The 14,097-nt window shown below is 37.0% G+C and overlaps 1 protein-coding gene and 1 long non-coding RNA gene across 11 annotated transcripts in view; one reads left to right on the top strand and one right to left on the bottom strand.

Annotated features, from left to right (window-relative positions):
• The window catches only part of NAV3 (neuron navigator 3), an 867,875-nt gene extending 856,190 nt beyond the window's left edge, over window positions 1-11,685 (top strand). For all 10 annotated transcript variants that reach the window (XM_082418853.1, XM_082418852.1, XM_082418855.1 and 7 more), the window contains 5 exons: window positions 379-450; window positions 1,051-1,247; window positions 2,188-2,306; window positions 6,759-6,962; window positions 11,503-11,685. In XM_082418853.1, coding sequence (XP_082274979.1) covers window positions 379-450; window positions 1,051-1,247; window positions 2,188-2,306; window positions 6,759-6,962; window positions 11,503-11,622 — 712 coding nt within the window. In that variant the 3' untranslated portion in view covers window positions 11,623-11,685. The remainder of the gene's footprint in view (window positions 1-378; window positions 451-1,050; window positions 1,248-2,187; window positions 2,307-6,758; window positions 6,963-11,502) is intronic.
• Window positions 1-14,097, bottom strand: part of LOC309640440 — a 676,795-nt gene that overhangs the window by 41,112 nt on the left and 621,586 nt on the right. The gene's annotated exons all lie outside the window — the stretch shown is intronic.

Below are 14,097 nucleotides of genomic sequence, written 5' to 3'. Positions count from 1 at the left end.
TAAGAACCTTTGAAATAATTATGAAACAAAAAAAAATTAATGAATTAGATTATAAGCACAAGAATCATAAGATGTTGGAGTGGAGTGAGATCACTGTGATTATTCTGTCTAATCTTTTCATTTCATAGATGAGAAAACATGGGATTAGAGAGGGAAAATGATTTGCTTAGGATGCCAGATCTGAAATTAGAACCCCAAATCTTAATTTCCAGTTCAGTGATCTTTGTCATTTTCCAACCTATCACTACAACATTACCCTTTTACAGCCTAATGTTAAAATGGAAAAATCCATATTTATCTAAATTGTTTTCTGAGACAATTTTAATGTATTAATCTCTCTTACCGTTAGTACATATAAATTTTCTTTTTTTTCCCCAGTCCATATATTATTGGAACAATGAATCAGGGAGTTTCTTCATCACCAAATCTAGAGCTGCATCACAATTTCAGGTGAAGATAAATTGAATTATTTCATATTGTCTCTTTTCTGTTTGCTTTTGGTTATTGTTTTTTCCATTTGTACATTGACAAATCCTGCCAGTGGTGACCTGGGGTGTGAAAATAATTCTCACTTCTTCTGACACTCTTTCTCAAGCAGACATTTTGTGATCCTCAACCTGTAATCAGAAGTGTTTCTTTCAAAAAGAAGAAAAAAGAAATGTTTTTTCTGCTCACTATGTCACTGGCTAAAGTAGAGCACTTTTCTTCTAAGTGTGAGAAATGTGAAGACAGTTCCTATTTCAGGATTTGTGATTCTCCTACAGAAGAGTGCTCAGCCTGTACATGCCCACTCACTGCTGTGACGCACATGAGCTTCTCTTTAGCTCAAAGTGAAAAGTTAGTTACAGTATAGCTCTAATGCTAATAGACCTTCTCATCCCTTTGATCATTAACATATGGCCACCAATTAAATTAGGAACATTATTACTTTATATTGGAAAGAGAATCACTGTGGACTTAAAGTTTAATTTATATAAAAGTTTAATTTATATAAAAGTTTAATTTATATAAAGATTTCTGAGTTTGTTTTTTTTTTCTCTCTTTTTGTAGGTGGGTGCTGTGTGCAAACCACACAGAACCAGTGAAAGGCTTTTTAGGCAGATATCTTCGAAGGAAACTGATAGAGATGGAAATTGAAAGGAACATACGCAATAATGACCTAGTCAAAATTATAGATTGGATTCCTAAGACATGGCATCATCTCAACAGTTTTTTGGAAACACACAGTTCTTCTGATGTTACCATTGGTGAGTTCCAAAATTGCAATATGCCATTTTCCAGGAACTACATGTACGTGGTAAAGATGGCCAGATTGGAGGGCAGAAAATAACAAGAGAAGCTAATGTTTTTCAAGCTTCAAAAGATTTAAGTTTTCATTTTTTTTTCCTTCTGAAAGCTTGCCTTCTTCCAAGCTTTGTATAAATATTTCTAATTAGATTCATTTTGTCTGACTATTATGGTTTACTAAGATTTTACTGACATCAAATAAGTTTAATAGAGACAAATATCTAAAAATCAGATAACCATTTGAAATAAATTGTATCTGTTTAGAGTACCTTTTTTATGCTAAAAACAAATATTAGTTTATGGCTCATATCAAATACAGTTGTGAGAGAAGATTTTAGTTAGAGGTAATTTAAGTGTTTTACATTTTTCATGAAGACAAAATTGTTTGAATTATTTGTCTTGAGTTGGCATAAAGATGTTTGTTTTTGTATTCCTTCTTAAATTGCACGAAAAAAATGTCCCTTTCCCATTGCGGTGGATCATAAAGACATACTCACTAAAGACGCAGTGTAAATTAGAAAGAACAATTTTATATTTGTGATCAGAAGACCAAGGCAGAGACCCACTTCTGCAAATAATGACATATTTTATATTTGACAATTCATTCCAGCATAGTTTTGTCATTTGTAAAATGGGGCAGATTGACTGGATTATGACCTTTCAGGTTTCTCCTAATGCTAAAATGTTATGTTTTAGATTAAGGTTTTAGTGTAAAAAGAAAGGAGGGTCCTGGAGATTGGGTCTTCAGTGAAACACACTTTAATAATAGTCAAACTGGCCAAGATTATAATTTTCTAAGAATCCTATAAGAAACATTCCCCCCAAATGGTGTCTAAATATGGGTTTAGATTGCTACATATAATGATTCTTAAAAATGTTTTGTTATTTGTTTCTTCTCAGGTCCTCGACTTTTCCTTCCTTGCCCCATGGATGTAGAAGGTTCTAGAGTATGGTTCATGGATCTCTGGAACTATTCTTTGGTACCTTATATTCTGGAGGCAGTGAGAGAAGGTCTGCAGGTATAGTACCCAATTTTCTTTACTGCTTTAAAAAACTAAGTGAAAAAAAAATCGTCCTTTAAAAGCAAAAATAATTCATTTCTCTGAGTATTTGTGCAGAAAAATAAAGGCATGAACTATATAAATATAGTGGTAAAGTTTGAAAGAACAAATAGTATACACTACTTTTTTCTGTTCTGAGAATAAATATGTAGGAGAAAGAGAAAGCACAGTTATTCTAACAAGTACACACTGAAGGCCAAATTTATTGCCATAGGTGTTTACAGACCTGTTGGGTTTTTTTTTTAATATTTATTTATTTATTTATTGGCTGCACTGGGTCTTAGTTGCAGCACCTGGGATTTTCGTTGCGGCACATGGGCTCTTTGTTGCAGTGCGCAGGCTTCTCTCTAGTTGTGGCACGCAGGGTTATTAGTTGCGGCGCGAGGACTCTCTAGCTGTGGCACATGGGCTTAGTTGCCCTGCAGCATGTGGGATCTTAGTTCCCTGACCAGGGATCGAACCAGCGTCCCCTGCATTGTAAGATGGATTCTTAACCACTGGACCACCAGGGAAGTCCCCAGACCTGTTCTTATTAGATAGCTAGTTAACTGCACAGTTCTACATCTTATAAGAAAGGCATGTTTTTATGGACCTTGATCATTTATTCTCTTCTTATGTAATCTGCAACAAGTAGTTTTTGCTTATAGTTTCCTTGCTTTAGGATATTTCTTTGTTTGAAGCCCTTTAACGTCTCATGTAAGATCCTTTACTGTTTATGAGAGTGCTCTAAATCTGAGGCATTTGACTTTTTAAAATCTATGGCAGGTTGGTTTAAGAGCACCCCTGCTGTTCCTGTCATCTACCTTGCATGTGAGGCCCTGCGACCACCCCTTCTATTTACTCTGCTCTAAGAAGTCAAAATATATCACTAATAAGAAAACCCTTTTTCTTCAATAAAATATATCATCCCTTTTCCATCAGTCTTGATTTTTTCCTTATGTTGAAGTTGAAATTTCATGAAATTGTAGAATTATAAAACTTACGTGTGAATATTTTAAGATTGATATTGTATAATTAACCAAACTTGTAGCAGAAAAATCCAGTCATCTTTACAATAACTTAGCTAAGGTTTAGGCAGTTTTTTGCTTAGGTATCTCTATTTCTGGTTATCACAACTGCTGCTAGAATTAAGATATACTTCATGCTTTTCACATTTTGTCATCTGCAATACTGTGTTAAGTCTTTATTTTACTGTCTAAAAAAATTGGTTTTCTCTTTTACTTCATTTCGCTTCCTTTTACCATCATGCTTTCCTCACCTAGTAGAAGGGCATGGCAGTGATTTAGAACTATCATATTATGAGGATGATCTGAACATTCAGAGGTAATGATCCTAGAGAATGCTATCAATTGGTTCTAATCCATATTTAAATAACTCAATTTCATATTTTTAAGGGTATAAGCCAAACTAGCCCCAGAAAGTGTCTCCAACAAAATTAAAGACTGTACCAAAGGTTTTTATTTTTCAAGTATAACATAGCACATGTCAGAATTCCTCTAAAACTATTATGCTATCTCAGATGTGAGTTGGGTCTCTTGATTTCAACCATTTTTACCAAAAAAAAAAAAAAATATATATATATATATATATTTATGAAAATGTATTTAAAATATTCACAGTCATAATTTTAAAATAAATATTTAAATGAATTATTTGTTCTCTATATACTATTTCAATATTAATAAACTATGATCCAAATCTTTATATATGAAATTCTCCTTATTTCCTATTCATTTGCTGATACCGAGAAAGAATTAGAAGCGTTTTAAAAACTCAAAAACAATAATACCTAAAAATCCTTAGATCTCATTGTTTTAAGTACAAAGTATTTTTAGTATTTAAATCAATATTATTTATAAAACACTGTCCTGAGAATTATCATACTATAAAGCTTCCATTTAAACAAAGGCATAATCACTAAGGTAATACCAGTTTCCCAAACTGAGAGATACTTCAAAAAATTTTTTTGAGGAGGGATAAAAAGATCTCAAGTTTTTTGCTGTGGTTCTGGATGTTTAGTAGTAGGTTAGTGTGAAAGCTGGTTCAACCATGATGTAGGGAGTAGCTGGGGGTTGGTGGTGGGGGGTGGTGGCAGGAGGCAGGAGGAATTCAGCACTTGGAGAGAAAAAGGAAAACCCTTTGGTGAGTAGAGAGTTCTCATTTCTACTGAAGGATATGCTGGAACAGAAGTCTGTTGGCAGATGATGTTCTTGGGATGGTCCATATTTGACTTCTGGAGGAACAGGAAAAAAAGGAATCACACGTCATGAACCATTTCCTTGGATCTCCTGGCAACAAAGAACCATGAATTGGAACAAGAGGTGGAAAAACAAAGCATGGTTGCAAAGATGAAAATCTGAGTTGAGAGGAATAGAAAAATCTCTCTTCAAATGAAGGCTGATGCTTTGATGGGGAACCGTATGGGGAATACCCTTTACCAGATGTTCTAGTTGAAAAAAGCACTGGTGATGCACTGGATTCCAATTTTTATTCTGATGATTCTATCTTTCTTGTAACGTCAACAATCAGATTATCTCCTTCTGAATGTTTAAATTTCATTTCTTTCAATTCTTCTTCTATAGCATCTATTTTACTCTGAAATATAGAATTGAGCCTGTTTAGCTTTTTATTGGTCACCCCCAATTTTGCTGTCCTTGATGATTCTTTAAAAGGCTGGCATCTATTGATTCTACTAGACTTTCATATTTTTTTGGTAGCATTTCCTTTCCAAGGATTATACGCTTTCCTTCAATTAGTTTAAGTTGTATAGCAAGCTATGTTTTACATCCTCTATAAAGTAGATTTTTAACTGAGAGAAATTTTCTGCTCTAAAAGAAGAGAACTATTAAAAAAAACAAAGAAAACTAACCATTGCCACCCCTACCATCACCCTCTAAAGAAATGCACAGCTATCAAGACCTGAACTTTTTTTTTTTCTTAAGGCAAGCTGCCACAACGTCATACAACTTCTCCAGGAGAAACTCAAAGACAGTTCCAAGGCAGCCATGGGCTTTCGTGGCCTCAGTGTCCGCCATTTTGCTTTTGTCTCACTGAACCGCAAGAAGCCACACAGAACACTTCACACTGTGTTCTGTGCCATCCAGGACCAAGATGTGTATACACCTAGTAACCAGGATTGCTCTCAGTGGAGTAGGAGAGTCCATTAAAGAACTAGTGTACCCATGTTACTGTCCTCTTAATTATAACTTTTCTTTCTGTGCCCCTGTTGCTTATACTTTTTTTTTTTTTTTTTTTTTTACCAAGTCCCATCAACCTCTTTCTCCTCAGTGTGCCCTTCCCAGTTTGGTTTTGGCTTTGCTTTCAGCTTAAAATTTCTTTAACATCGCTTGGATTCATCTGCCCTCTACTCCACTGCCAGTATTTTAACCAGGCTTTATAATCTCTTTCTATTAACTTTCTCCCTCCATATGAGTTCTGACAAATCTTTCATTTCCCATGGTTTTCCTCTTTTACTAGTGGCCTTATAAAAAAATATCTAAAAAGAGTTTTAATAGGAAGCAGTGAGATTATAGAGGAAGTTAATCTGAGGGAAATGGTTGTCGGAGAAAGGATTCTTATTTTCAAGGAAAATTTGAGTAGAATGAAGTAGACAGAGAAAAGAAGTCTCTTTCATTCATCATCTTTCCAAAGTGCACTTTAGTAAAGAAAGCTATTTAGTGTCTAGCTTTTTTATTTCTCCATTACTGGAACTTTCCTTTCTCAATGATGAGCTTTCTTTCAGTTTGTAAAATTACTAACAAAGATAAATGTGGGCAGCCATTTCTTCATGTATTTAAAATAAAGCTCCCTCATGCTCTCCTCCAAATGTTGACAATCTATCCCAAATGTTCAGCTTTATTTTGTCTCTAGCTTTATTTTGTCTAGCCTTCAAGTTTTAAGTGAACTATATAGAGAGATATATGTTTAAAATCTGGAAAATTGTGTATGGACACTTCGTTCCCCTGAGTCCCATAGGAACTCAGTGTGCAAAGGAATCAATCAATTAGTAGTCACCTTTTTTTTTTAATTTTTTTAAAAATTTTATTTATTTATTTATTTATTTATTTATTTATTTATCTATGGCTGTGTTGGGTCTTCGTTTCTGTGCAAGGGCTTTCTCTAGTTGCGGCAAGTGGGGGCCACTCTTCATCGCGGTGCGCGGGCTTCTCACTATCGCGGCCTCTCTCGTTGGGGAGCACAGGCTCCAGACGCGCAGGCTCAGTAGTTGTGGCTCACGGGCCTAGTCGCTCCGCGGCATGTGGGATCTTCCCAGACCAGGGCTCGAACCCGTGTCCCCTGCATTGGCAGGCAGATTCTCAACCACTGCGCCACCAGGGAAGCCCTAGTAGTCACCTTTTGTACTGAATAGAAATGCATTTTATATGTGCTAAATATGTGATCACTTTTTAGATGTATGGGAAACGAGCACCTTGGGAAGATCCCTCAAAGTGGGTGCTTGATACATACCCATGGAGCTCAGCATCTTTGCCTCAGGAGGGCCCAGCATTACTTCAGTTGCGACCAGAAGATGTTGGGTATGAGGGCTGCATATCCACAAAGGAAGCTACAACCTCAAAGCACATTCCACAAACTGACACAGAGGGGGATCCCCTGGTAAGAAGCTTATAGTTTGATTCTTCCTATATAATCTTGACTATAGTGTGCGGTCATTAGTATTTATGCATCAGAGACATTAGTTATCCTAGGTAATATTTGAAACTGTCCTGATATTGGTACTCAGTTTTAAAATTTTTACCTTTGGCCTACTTTCATTGGGTGAAACTCTTAAAATGAAAGACCAAACTCATATGCTTAAAAATAATCAAAAAAACACTGAAACCAGGCTGAACTCTGCAGCCATAATTTTTCTTTTATTATGCAGAAAATTGTGTAAATAAATCAATAAATTTTAAACATTCAGTACTCAATTCATTAGGTATGTAAGAGAAAACTGAATTTTGTTCTAAAATGAAAGAAACCAAAAGAATATCATCTAACGTATGCTTGAAGAACTAAAGAATGTTTTACATGTATCTGACTAAATTTAGAATTAGTCCTCTGTTGGCAACAGTAGAGAAGAGTAAACTGACTTGAAATCAAAGGGACGTTATTCTCTGCCTTGCTCAGTTTGCAATCATGGAAGGCTTAATATAAGTCAATAAAACTCCAAAGTATGAATACTCTGAAAATATTAAGTACATGATGTTCTTAGTAAAATGACTTTTTTTTTGTATGTATTTTTTATTTTTAGAGATGACTTTCCATAGACTGGTATCAAACGTAATGTGTTTGTTAGCTTACCATTCTCTGACTAAAGGGATCACTGGGAAACCAATACAGAAAGAAGACATGCTGAGATAAAGGTTGTTATGTTACTTAAAACAAACAAAAAAGGAAATGATTAAAATCATAATCTATAACTATACCTAAAGACAGAAAATGACTTGCTGTCTTGTGGAATACCCTTATACCAACAACCCTGACATGTATATGTCGTCATCATTTCAGCTGATCATTCTGAACATTTTGGGGTTCATATGTGAACCATCTGATGAAGTTTCATGATTTTTTTCCCAATGAAATGCACACACACAGAAGATTTTGCATACTATTTCAAAAAGTTCCATAAAGTCATAGAGATATATACATTGACCTACTTAGAGCCCAGGGTTCTCTTATTTAGGACTTTTGATCTAGGCTATAAACTTCTTAAGGGCCTGGACTTGTATTTTTATAACAAGTATCTGGCCCTTTAGCTCATACGTAGCTAGAAATCAACAGTGGTGGTGGAATTGGTTTGAATTCTGCATAATTGTGAGCAGACACTAAGTAATTCCTGATAGAATGATTAAAATGTAATAGAGTAAAATTAAGCCTTAGAGTACAAATATGGGTTATTTCCTCTGAATTTTTTTTTATAAATTCCAGTTCTCCCTTTGCAGTTTTTAATACAGTTCCAGATAAAGGTGAGGTGTTAAAAGATTTGTTTTCAGGGTTACTCTACAGAGTATGGGACATTTACGGGATGTCCTAAATTTTCCCAATTCCCATAGTCCTGGTCAGCTAAACCCATTAATCACTCCTTTCCCTGGCTCAGAATGCTCTTGTCTTCTAGTATGGAAAAGAGATCAGGATCTCCACATTCTGAATGAGAATCTGGGTAAAAAAAATCTCTGATTCCTAACCTGCTGTTCACCTAAACATCTTAAGGAACAAGGGGTTATGATATCTGACATGTTAAATGACAAAAACCTTATCATCTAAAAGTCTTTGAATTAGGCACATTCTGATAGAGAAGTAAGTATCTCTCTGCGTTTATTGCTCTATATTTTTGTAATTATTGACATAAGGTAAAAACATATTTGCAGTCCAATTAAATCAGAAAAAAATCTACTATTTAATGTCAGTAATATATTTTTGAATCTGAACAAGGATGCAAGTGTTTGGCACATCTCACAGTGTTTAAAAATATAATGTGTATTCATCATCAACAAACTCATTAATTTCATTCATTCAGTAAATATTAGTAAATAATAAGTATGTACTCAAGGCAAAAACCTGGTGATCAGAAAATAAATAAGATCTCATTTCTGATCTTAAGAAGTTCACAGTTCAGCCGTGGAGAGAGACATGTATATATATGAATTATGGTAAAATAATGATAGAAGTATATCCTAGATAGATATATCCTAGATAGAGTTGCGAGTCTGTTGAGGAAGTGATTAGGAGAAAGCTCCAGAGGAGGAGAGGCTTGAGCTAGGTCTGGAAATAGAAATTCATCATGGGGTTGGGTGGAGAAGACCCAAAATTAAGAAAATAGCACATGAAACGTGATGGAACGCTACAGTTCCATAATGAGTTTAGGGAGCTGTATACAAATTGTTGGGATTAGAACAAAAGGGACGGGAGGAATTACAGCTACAGAAGTCTGCAACTGTAAAATCATGTGAAGCCTTGCTTATCTTGTAGGAAGTTAAAATTTTATCACACAGGCAATGGGGAGCCACCAAAGGTTTTTGAGCAAGGGACTTATCTCATTAGATTTGCAGTTTATAAAGATCACCTTGATAATGGAATAGAGGGCAGATTAAAGGAGAGAGGATGGAGGCTGGGAGACTAGCAGATGTGTAAATACCAGGGATGATAAGGACCTATGGAGGTGTTACAAATGTAAGACATTATATTTCTGACCCTGGGTATGGGAAAGAAGGAGGGGGGAAGAGAGGAAGGAAGTACTTTTGTAGAGAATAATGATCTATCCGAGTGACTACTGAATGGTATGGAACCTTACCTCCCTCTTGTAATCTCCTTTGACTTGAATGTACAAAGCAACCCTATGAGAAGGCAGAGTAAAGCCTTCATATGTATTTATTATGAATCTGAGATTCTGAACTTATTCTAATAGAACATATTTACTATATGGCACCATTTTCAAAAATTAAGACTTTAATAATACTGTTATTACACGGTAAAACTTTTACAACAGTCAGCATTCAAGTGATTTCAAACATTTGTGACTGAGATAGAAGCACAACCCTTGAAACCATTTCTGCTCTTGGAAGGTGCTCAAAACACAGTTCTCTTTTACAAATCATCTTCACCCAGATGCTTGAATATACAGCTGGCTACTAATAAGGGAGGGATTGACAAAAGAAAGGAAAAAGGGAATATGAATGTGCGTGAAGGTAGGGGTGTGTGTGTGTGTGTGTGTGTGTGTGTGCACTCACATGCACGAAAGAGACAGACAAACAAAGAAGAGAGGAGAGAGAAACAGTATATTGATGGAGACATTTAGCTTTTGACTCACTGGATTTAAGAGGTTATCACCAACTACTTTAATTTTGTATCTTTATGTAGCTAGTTTAATAAATTCAGGGAATTAGACAAAAAATTATTTTGAAAAATATTGTCCTGAAGAATATTAAAATGACTTTAAAATATGCTATAACTGTAGCTTCTTCGTCAGAAAGGCATCCTTGCTGGAATTGGTAATTACCAGTTTGTCATTTTATTTCACAGGTGTTTTTTGAACACACATTTTACGCTGAGCATACAAGCATGCAGAGCCTAACATATGACTAAGGAATCCTTTTTAGATTTCTCCTTTCTTTGGGATCAGATTCCCTATATTTCTAAGTTGGAAAAAAAAAAAACCCAACTTTGATTACATTATGAAATAGCAAAGTTAGCGCGCATTAAACAATACAAAGATTATTACAATTTACAGAAACCCTTGATAAGAAAACAACCCTCCCGAAGACATGTGCCATTTTTTCTGTGCTTTCTAAAACTGTTGAACCGTTTATTCATGGTTCACTTTTAAACAGTCTTTCTTTTTCCATCCCTACCAGTGGATCTGCAGATCTATCAAAATCCAAGCAAGGTGGCTGCCTTTTATTTTCTAATACATGGAAATGCTAGCTGTCTTTCTCCCCAGCTGCTTTCATGCCTACGTCCCTTTTATGAGAACAAACATTGCCATTGTCCTATAAGGCTGGGAAACTTGAGACAGCCGCTCTTGTTCCAGAAGGTGGTTTTAGTTTTCAGTGAGATATCCATCATATTTTAGCCAGACATTCAACAACCACAGAAACTTGACAGTGATTCTTCCCTTCTCCCTCTTCCAACGGTCATGGTCGGCTTCATTTGGTCACCTCTCGAGGTCAGCTCCTAAGCAGCAGATGGGGGGGCTCCATTCCACTCCATCCCCACCTCCTCTCCAGGGACTGTGTCCGGGAGCCCGTGTGTGCATCTGCCTGTAGGAACATTCAGGACTTTCAGTTGTCATTCAGTGCTTTCTGCTTCTCGCAGCCAAAAAGCTGAGCAGCTTGGTGTACTCTCCAGCCACGAGCCCAGATGTCCAGCTGTGATACAGTTTCCTTTCCAGTCTCCCTGCTGGAGCTGTATTCATTTACAACTGCAAATCAAAGACTTATCCGGAGGCCCTATTTTGTCGTTATGGTTTGCTGTTGTAGTCATGTTTGGGAGAAACAGTGTAGGAGCCAGGGGCAACTAGTAAAAATCTAAAATTTTTTCCCGTTTCCCTTGGAGGGGATGAGATGGGTCGTCCGTGTGGCTCGGGGCCGTGTGTTTTCTGGGACTGGCTTCCTCGATGCATCATTGCCTCCATCGATGTCTCTTTTTCTTCCTTCAGATGAATATGCTAATGAAACTCCAAGAAGCAGCCAATTACTCGGGCACACAAAGCTGCGACAGTGATAGCACCAGCCACCGTGAAGACGTTTTGGATTCATCTCTTGAATCTACCCTCTAGAGGGTGAACAAAGTTAGGGGAAAAGACTATGCTTTAAAAAAAAAAAAAAAAAAATGTTAAAAAGTAAGGTATTTTCACTAAACCACTGCCAATATGAAAGCGCCCTGACCCAGGGCCGTGGTCTCCAAGGAGGCAGTAGAACTAAGTTTGAACCGCCAAGATGCTAAATTGACACGGAAGTGTAACTTGCTTTCCTTTCTAGGCATTTTTATATCCGTGGAGTGATGTAAGGCTCCATTACTCAACTGGAAAGGACCCTAATGACAGGGCAACTGAATAGATTGCACATGGGATTAGCCAAACTGGACTTTCTGTTTTTCCTCTTTAAAAGTTTACAATGCAGACCTTTTTTTTGTTGTTGTTCCTTCCTTTGGTTTCCTCTGAGGGGCTGTTCTCCCCAAGCAGGGTCCATTCTTCTGATCCGTCCAAGCTCCTTTGTGCCACATGGTGCTGGTCACGGAGCCCCAGTAGTGTTTGTGTTGTGCGCTCACCCCATTTCCTAAATGAAGAGGCCAGGCCTCCGCAAGCACAAATGGAATTGTGCAACCCCCAGGGAAACACTGCTGTGACAAGCTGGAGAAGTGCCAGTGTCATTCAACTGCCATGATCACAGGATGTGCTCCACCCTCTTTTTAGTGTCTGAGTCGCGGGTTTGAGAAGGTGGTTTTTACCACCGTGGTCTTTTTAAACCACCTGCCCACTCCCTTAAAAAGAGTTTTATACCAATTATTAGTCAACACTGATAAAAGGCTTTTTTAGGGCTTTATTTGTTTGAGCCTTGTCAGTGAAAAGAAGCAACATTTCCTATGGTGCTGTCTCACTGCCTTAAAACCAATTTCTACAACAGTTTAACAGTTGGTTTAAATCCTGAACCATTGGTAATTGCCACTGTCTTTTCATTTACAACACCGGTTAACGCAGTAGCCATCTCTCTCTAGTTTTGTGTTTGTTTTTTGAAGAAATGGATAGGAGAAAGATCAGTATTTTTAGCTTGTGAATAGATTGCTTTGCCTCTCCTCCAAAATACTCAAGTCAACCCAGAAACCCTCTTTGACTGTCACTTCAAAGCGAAGCCATGTGGCTAAATTCCATCCAGCTCTAGGGGAAAGAGTTTCAGAAGGCGGGAGATTGTGATTTCTTATCCAGCAGAGCTGGAAGCAGTAGATGCAGCATGAGCACAACGATTCCGCTTTTCTCCCCTATTCTTTTTTTTTTTTTTTTTTAATTATTATGAGTTTTGAGCATGTTGTTTTGATGGATATTGTTGTACATGAGAAATTCAGCATTCGAGAACACTGATGCAGTGAAGTCACTGTGGATGAGGAAGCGTTTATACTGTAAAAGGACGTTAGATTTGCACAGTCTACTGGGTAGGTATTGTAAATAATCATTTTAAAAACTTGCACAAATCGAAACAAACACACACACACAAAATTGTATTTTATCCTGTGGATGTTAAGAGATGTTTCACTTGCTGAGATTTCCTGTACATTGCAAATACAGAATGCAAACCCTCAACACTGTTATGATCTGGTGTGTTTGTCCTGTATTTACAGTTGTGATGACCATGCAGGAGCTATCAGTGCTAGAGTGAGCATGCTTCAAAACTGTCCATGGAGCCAATCCATTTTCGGAAAAGTAAAAATGTCTGAAAGTGCATCTGTCGCGGCAGGCTTTCAAGAGAGTGCGTGAAAACTGATGGGAGTGATTGGCGCAGTTCCCACCACACACAGGGGACAGGTTTGAAATTTATCAACCCAAGGGCTAGGCCATGGTGTAGGCTTGTCCCATGCACGTGAAAATGTGCTACTTTCAGGACGTGCAATTGGTGCTACTCTCTGTGACCACCCACGGGTCAGTTGCTGTAGAACAATAACAACACGAGACATCTGTGCAGTTGTCAGAATGTCACTCAGTCTATAGGTCCTCCACGGTGCTATTGCCCTAAGGGAAATCGGAACTGAATTTATGCACATAGAATGGTCACCCTGACTACGAAGCCTCAAACGTGGATCACATCTGTGGTGAAGCATCAATATATGTAGCTGGATGAGTGACTAGTGGCCCTTGTATAATATGTGATCTAAGAAAATTGCTAATCTTTCCCTGCCGTTTTGAGAAACACAGTCCAAACACGATCATAAACAAATTCCTGCAATACATCCCAGTAGGTCCGCCTAGTTTACAACTTAAACTAGTTTGTGAAACATTTGTCTGTATACATTTTATATTTTGTACATTTTTGATGTAACATATCGTGTAAATAGAAACAGTGAAATAAATCATCTGAAAAGTTTTGTAGTCTTTGTAAAGCCCCGACAACAAGTACTTGGTGTCAGTGGACATAACTGGGTGATGTATTTTCTATTGGTTGATTGTTCCTCTAGCTTGTAAACCAGCTTGCATATATTTTTTTGCAAATGTGCACCCTGTATCTGTCTAAATTATTACTTTGCCATTAAAGTGGAATTATTT

The sequence above is a fragment of the Balaenoptera physalus genome (assembly GCF_965194825.1).
Source record: "Balaenoptera physalus genome assembly, chromosome: 13".
In the NCBI taxonomy this organism is placed as follows: Eukaryota; Metazoa; Chordata; class Mammalia; order Artiodactyla; family Balaenopteridae; genus Balaenoptera; species Balaenoptera physalus.
This window is presented reverse-complemented; position numbering and strand designations above follow the sequence as displayed.